The 7,554-nt window shown below is 44.2% G+C and overlaps 1 protein-coding gene across 1 annotated transcript in view; it reads right to left on the bottom strand.

The window, feature by feature from the left end:
* Positions 1-287: 287 nt before the first annotated feature.
* The window catches only part of LOC121875071 (single-minded homolog 2-like), a 74,321-nt gene continuing 67,054 nt past the window's right edge, over positions 288-7,554 (bottom strand). The window contains exons 8-11 of the mRNA XM_042379418.1: positions 6,654-6,853; positions 5,548-5,654; positions 5,017-5,164; positions 288-3,957 (exon numbers count right to left, since the gene is read on the bottom strand). Coding sequence (XP_042235352.1) covers positions 3,042-3,957; positions 5,017-5,164; positions 5,548-5,654; positions 6,654-6,853 — 1,371 coding nt within the window. The 3' untranslated portion in view covers positions 288-3,041. The remainder of the gene's footprint in view (positions 3,958-5,016; positions 5,165-5,547; positions 5,655-6,653; positions 6,854-7,554) is intronic.

The raw sequence follows: 7,554 nt of genomic DNA, 5'->3' as shown, positions 1-7,554 counted from the left end.
TAAATGACAATCACAATGTATGCGTAACGTCATAATTCAAGAGACGTTTTCTGATTGGCTTGAGAAATAAACGACGTCACTGGTTAAAGACGATGTTTGATTGGTCACCTCTACAGAGAAAAGAAAGATACAGGTGGATTGGGCGCGAGTGATATCAAATCCTATGACGTCACTTACATTGTGGCCTTCTGATAGGGCGACTCATAAACATAAACTGTGACGTCACCAATCGATGGAGGAAAACAAGAGAAAATATATTTCGGTTTTTTTTTCAAAAAGAGTAATTTTATTAATATGACATTCATATAATACAATATTTACAACATTTTGATACTGTACAAGACATAAAAAGTTGACTGACTGAAATTACACACGCACACACACACGCACGCACAAACAATTTATCACTCATTACTTGAAATAACATTACAAAAAAATAATGATAATAATTCCGCCTTGGCTATTGATATTTACAAGTTATGTGATTCACTTGGTAACACTGAGAGTATTACGCCTTGTTCTAGTCCTTGGTGATAATAAGAACAAATTGGTGACAAAATATAATGCCCGATGCAGGATTTCATTAGTCTATCAAACATTCATTATATCCAGATACAAAACTATAGAAAAGCATTTAGTGGTCACGAAGCTTAATAGAGCGGGAATGTTGCCTGATGTACGAGCTGCTCTTGTTGCCGGAGTACGAGAGTTCCTGTTGACTTGTGTTGCCAAATGCACGATACTTGCCATTGACACGATAGTTATTGTTGACACGTGTTGCCTGATGCACGATACTTGTTGCTGTTGTACGAGTTACTGTTGACATGTGTTGACTGATGCACGATACTTGTACGATAGTTCCTGTTGACATGTGTTTCCTGATGAACGATACTTGTTGCCATTGTACGATAGTTCCTGTTGACACGTGTTGCCTGGTGCACGATATTTGCTCTTTATGTACGACAACTTTCAAGACAAACTTTGCCAAAGAAGTTATTAGAAGTGTATTAATGTTCTTCAATACACAGTAGTATATATACTGTAGTTCTTGGTATAAACTTTACATCGCGTTGTTCCTCCGCTACAAGATGATCACTTTTTACATAAATTGTTTATTTGTCTACAGAAAACCATATCATAATCGTTATAAACTAATTCTTGGCCTCCACATAAATAAAATTGTCCATAATAAAAGTCCATTGCTATTATTATCGTTGTTATTATTATATTAAAACAAGTTGATGGGCGGGATCCTGGGATAGGTGTGTAATCAGTGTGTATAAAAATACTCGGTTGTGATTGGTGGTCTCCTCTCACCCGCCTCTCATAGTCATCAAGATGTTACAGTAATTCTCATTGGTAGAAGCCTATGACGTAACATTATCCATTCACAACCAATGGCAGTACTGATGACTAGTTTTTTGTCTCGATTAATTACGATTGCTGGGTTAGCCCCATGACGTCACTTACTGGTAACCAAACATGACTTAGCTAGAATCTGATTGGTCGATACTGTAGATGACGTCACTTGGGAGATTTTCAGCATCATTAGACAATACTGTATTATTATTTCACGATAATAATAATAATAATAATAATTTAACTATGGTCTTGAAAGCTGATTGGCTGTCCGATTAATTACAAAACAGCGCAATGGTTCTAACGCAATGTTGTACCAGAATGTATGTAATATCTTAATAATATAATCTAACTTACTTTTGTTAAATTATACAAGATTCAGCTTTGGTGGTTTTTTTTTTTTTTTACGCCTAAACTGATCACCCGAACACAACTATGCAAACTTAATATTCAAGTGACTAGATAATACCACTGGTTTAGGGGGAGATAATATAAAACAAATTAATTTAAAGATATAAACTTAAGATATAAAAGATACTCTGTTTTGACTCATTGTGAAGAATATGTTGTATGATTATTGAGAAGACCGAAGTGTCCCAGTACTCGTAAGATATACAAAACGGATGACAGGTTGAAAAACGATGACTTTAAATTGTTGGATTTTTTATGTATGGAGTAAATTAGTTTTCAAGTGTTTTAGGTTATACTTAGGTGAAATATTTTAAGTAACTTTTTAGCTGAAGTGTTTTAAGTGATTTTTAGTTCAAAAGCTGCAATTAACTTTTAGATTAAGTGTTTTAGTAACTTGGTTGAATTGTTTTAAGTAACTTTGGGATGAATTGCTTTATGTAACCTTTATATGAAGTACTTAAATAACTTGGTTGAATTGTTTTAAGTAACTTTTAGATGAAGTACCTCAAGTAACTTAGCTGAAGTGCTTTAAATAACTTAGCTGAAGTGGTTAAAGTAACTATTAGGTTAAATATTTTTTTAGTAACTTGGCTGAAGTGCCCAAACACCTAAGTTGTTGACGAATAAAATAACAACAATGACAATCAGGGAAACAAAACTCCGAGAATGTTCCATAAACACACCGACTCACTACAACAGAAGCAGCCAATAGGAGCCTGGTGGGCTATATACAGAAGCCGATACACCAATCAGCATTCAAAACTTTATCATGTGAGAGCCAATGAGCGTTCAAGTCATCATTACGTCACACTAACTGGATCAACCAACTTGCACCGTAAAAGATAAGTGTCGAATCGAGTAATAAGCAGCGCCTGGCATTCCCCTCCATCCTGTTTTTGGACACTACGCCAGACGAAGGTTCGTTTGGTTAATATTTATGGTACAGAGTCCAGATCGTGAGTCCGGCCTATAGAGTTCTTTGTTACTGAAGCACGAGAGTTGGAGTTCCTTGAGTGGCGAGGTCCGGGAGGTGAGGACAGAGCCGTGCACTGTGGAGGTCTTGGCTGGTGTCCTGCACGAGCAACAATGTCAACAAGTTCCGTCCTGGTTCTAGACAGTGGTATAGTGTGGCAGCGCGTCTGTTTGTTTGTTTTGTGAACCCTCTTGATCAGTGAGGTTTCATGAGGGTTGGTGACGTGTGGTACATGGTGGCTCCTTACCTGACGTGTTGGGGGCAAGACAGAGCTAGGGAGGCGGGGTGGGTGGGTGTACTAGTGGACGAACTCGTTCTGGGCGTAGTACTGTTGTGCGTCCACGATGACGGAGGTGTAGCCGGGCTGAGGCAGCACGTGGGTCTTGCTGGTCATAGCCGCCTCCGTGGGCGTGCTGAGGGCGGCGTCCACGTAGCTGTATACTCCCCTCACGCAGCTGCCGCCGCCGCCGCCTCCACTACCGCCGCCGCCACCACCTCCAACACCCGTCGCGTACTGAACCTTATCCGAATATTGCAACTTTTCTGTGTACGGCGTCTTGTCTGGGGTGGATGACGCGGCGGCGTACTGCAGTTTGTCTGTGGTGTAGTACTTGTCGTGGGCGTGGGTGTAGTAGTCGTGCAGGGGGTACATGGGCGTGGTAAGGGTGGTAGTGGTCGTGTTGTTGTTGTTGTTGGCGGGGTAGTCGTGGCGGGGGTCCTCGGAGGCGGAGGAGCTACCTGACCCCTGGCTCCAGGGGCGCTCTTCGTACCCCACGCCCGCGCCCTTCACGCTGCTGTAGTGACACGCGGCCACAGCTGCGGCGGCGGCGGCGGCAGGGCCAGCCAGGGACGTGGGGTCCAGAGGAGCGCTGCACCCCGCGTACTGCTGTGCGTCGCTCCTGACGTAGCGGTCGTCGTACACATCGTAGGAGGGAGGGTAGCAGGCGAGGCGGGGGTCCGGGTAGGGGGTGGGGGGCGCTGCTAAAGCTGGAGGGGCCAGAGCAGCAGGGTAGTGGAGGGAGGCGCCCCCAGGACCCTCCAGGACTTCGTGTAGGGCCTCGCTGGGGGCAGGGGAGGGGTAGGGCGAGGTGCGGCACTTGAGGCGCCCCCCGGTCATGCCCTTCACCCCAGCCTCCCCCCAGCTGCCCGCCTCCTCCCCCCGACCCCCACCAACCTGCTCCCACGATAGCCGCCCTTCCCGCGCCTCTACCTCGCTGTACACCACAATACATTAGTTATACCTTATACCTTATAGTGTACCTTATACTGTAGTGTACCTTATACCCTATACTGTACCTACACCTACATCATAAGAAATTGACAATGTGAGACAAATATACCATAAAAAAATAAGTGATATAGAAAGACAAAAATCCAAACTACCTTCAAACTACATAAGTGTGTGTGAGACTAACAACCAAACTACTGTACCCAATTACCCACTACCTCAACCCAACAATGTGAACCTTAACAAACTACAACTACTTCCCATAACCTATTGCTGTTCCTCCTACACAACTACTTATTAACAACATCTACAACAGCACCTAGTAGAAGAACACACTAAATGTTCTTTATGTTATGAATAAAGATGAACAGCCTGGGGGTTATATGAAGTGTTAATATAATTTTTAAACTAATTATTGTTAATTTTATCTGATAACTCAATATTCACTCATTCATTCACTCGCTCTCACACTGGATCACTCGCTCTCACACTGGATCACTCGCTCTCACACTGGATCACTCGCTCTCACACTGGATCACTCGCTCTCACACTGGATCACTCGCTGTCGCACTGGATCACTCGCTCTCACACTGGATCACTCACTCGCTCACTCGCTCTCACACTGGATCACTCACTCTCACACTGGATCACTCGCTCGCTCGCTCACTCGCTCTCACACTGGATCGCTCGCTCGCTCGCTCGCTCGCTCGCTCGCTCGCTCACTCACTCACTCACTCTCACTCTGGATCACTCACTCATTCACTCTCACACTGGAATACTCGCTCTCACACTGGATCACTCGCTCGCTCTCACACCGGATCACTCGCTCGCTCGCTCACTCTCACACTCATTCATTCATTCACTCGCTCACTCTTTTCCACCTTGTTGCACAGAGGATGGACCTTAAAATACGATTGCTGCTCTCTCTCTCTCTCTCTCTCTTTCACTCACACGCCCCCCCCTCTCCCCTTTCTCTCTCTCCCTCTCTCTACACACCTGATCACATAGTCCCACTCTCACACACCTACCAACGCACTCTACACACCTGATGACATAGTTGACAGCCACGATACAGTGAGGTCTGGAGGAACGTGAGTTGTGAACGATAGTAGCGTAGGTTTGTATCCACACCCATCCACCGTCCCGCGTCAGGAACCTGTAGTACTTCGTCGTCACCTGCCCCTTCATTAGCACTGTGAGGACGAGAGGTGAAAGGTGAGGGTGTGGGGTGAGGTGAGAGAGAGAGAGAGAGAGAGAGAGAGAGAGAGAGAGAGAGAGAGAGAGAGAGAGAGAGAGAGAGAGAGAGAGAGAGAGAGAGAGAGAGAGAGAGTGTGTGTGTGTGTGTGTATAAGGAAGAGGTGGAGGTGAACAAAATATGAACAGAAAGAACATAAATAACAAATATAAACAGAAAAATATATTAAGTTACCATTGAGTGAATAATTGAATAAAATAATGAACAAACTATGAACAGAATATATCACAATGAACAAACTATGAACATTAATACAATGAATAAACTATGAACATTAATGAATCAAAATGAACAAATATGAACAAAATGATGAACACTTACACATGTGGTGAGAGAAGCGCATGTGGATCATGTCGCAGCCGTGAATGTACTGGTACAAGGTCTTCTCTATCAGGTCCTGTGGTTCAAACCCTGTCAGCACGCCCACACTGTCAGGGAGAGAGGGAATCAGTCATTGAGAGAGTGAGAGAGAGAGGGTACAGTAGCAACACCATCTTTACTGTAACATCCGCCCAACAGATGGCAGCAGCACTCACCAATCATAACAAGAAGAGTAACTACATATAATAACACCATCTTTACTGTAACATCCGCCCAACAGATGGCAGCAGCACTCACCAATCATAACAAGAAGAGTAACTACATATAATAACACCATCTTTACTGTAACATCCGCCCAACAGATGGCAGCAGCACTCACCAATCATAACAAGAAGAGTAACTACATATAATAACACCATCTTTACTGTAACATCCGCCCAACAGATGGCAGCAGCACTCACCAATCATAACAAGAAGAGTAACTACATATAATAACACCATCTTTACTGTAACATCTGCCCAACAGATGGCAGCAGCACTCACCAATCATAGTCAGTTAGCGTAACCACATAATAACACCATCTACTGTAATATCCGCCCAACAGATGGCAGCAGCACTCACCAATCATGTCAGAAAGTAACCATATACAACACCATCTATTGCACATCCGCCCAACAGATGGCAGCAGCACTCACCAATCATAACAAGAAGCGTAACTACATATAATAACACCATCTTTACTGTAACATCCGCCCAACAGATGGCAGCAGCACTCACCAATCATAACAAGAAGCGTAACTACATATAATAACACCATCTTTACTGTAACATCCGCCCAACAGATGGCAGCAGCACTCACCAATCATAACAAGAAGAGTAACTACATATAATAACACCATCTTCACTGTAACATCCGCCCAACAGATGGCAGCAGCACTCACCAATCATAACAAGAAGAGTAACTACATATAATAACACCATCTTTACTGTAACATCCGCCCAACAGATGGCAGCAGCACTCACCAATCATAACAAGAAGAGTAACTACATATAATAACACCATCTTTACTGTAACATCCGCCCAACAGATGGTAGTATCACTCACCGGGCGTCAAGGAAGATCAGCTTCAGGTCAAGGGAAGCTCTGAACATGAACATATTGGAGTGCATCTTGATCTCAGTGATGGCGGAAGGCGGGAGAGAGTGACCTACAGCTACGAGACCCACGTTCTGGTAGCAGCTGTCGTAGGGCGCCATGTCTAGTGTGTAGTGCTTGATCTTCAGGTACCCGGAGCAGTGGATCACCTGTGTGGAGCAAGGTACAGGTGTTAATGTCCACCCACCAGGTAATTGATGCCTACTACAGGTTACACAGTGACTACCTGACTCATTAAGGTACTGATGGAGGCTTGGTGTTCAGGTACCCGGGGCTGTGGATCACCTGGGTGGAGGAACTAAAGGACGTGTGATCACCAGGTAGGAGTAAGGATCACCAGGTTGGAGTAAGGGTCACCAGGTAGGAGTAAGGATCACCAGGTAGGAGTAAGGATCACCAGGTAGGAGTAAGGATCACCAGGTAGGAGTAAGGATCACCAGGTAGGAGTAAGGATCACCAAGGCAATAAACCCATAGACAACACCAGCGACACTCAAGCCTCAGGTGTACACAGCGTCAGGTGTTACTGTTACCTGTTTACACCTTACACCTGTCTACACCTACTAAAACTTTATCTACACCTGTTTATACCTAATTACACCAGTTTACACCTGTCTACACCTGCTTAGACCTAATTACACCTGTTTCCACACCTGTTTACATATGTCCACACCTGGGGGAGCTGAGAGACAAGTAAAAGTCGTAACTAAGAAGAAACTTGGATAACAAAGAGAAGAAAAAAGGGAAGATGGATGAGAGGAGGAAGAGAGAGAAAGTTTAGGTCAACAGAAGAGAAGAGAGAGACTGGATGACCATTAACTGAGAGAGAGAGAGAGAGAGAGAGAGAGAGA

The sequence above is a fragment of the Homarus americanus genome, unplaced genomic scaffold (genome assembly GCF_018991925.1).
Source record: "Homarus americanus isolate GMGI-L3 unplaced genomic scaffold, GMGI_Hamer_2.0 scaffold36970, whole genome shotgun sequence".
NCBI classification, from domain to species: domain Eukaryota; kingdom Metazoa; phylum Arthropoda; class Malacostraca; order Decapoda; family Nephropidae; genus Homarus; species Homarus americanus.
Note: the sequence above shows the minus strand (reverse complement) of the source record. Positions and strands in the feature narration are given on the sequence as shown.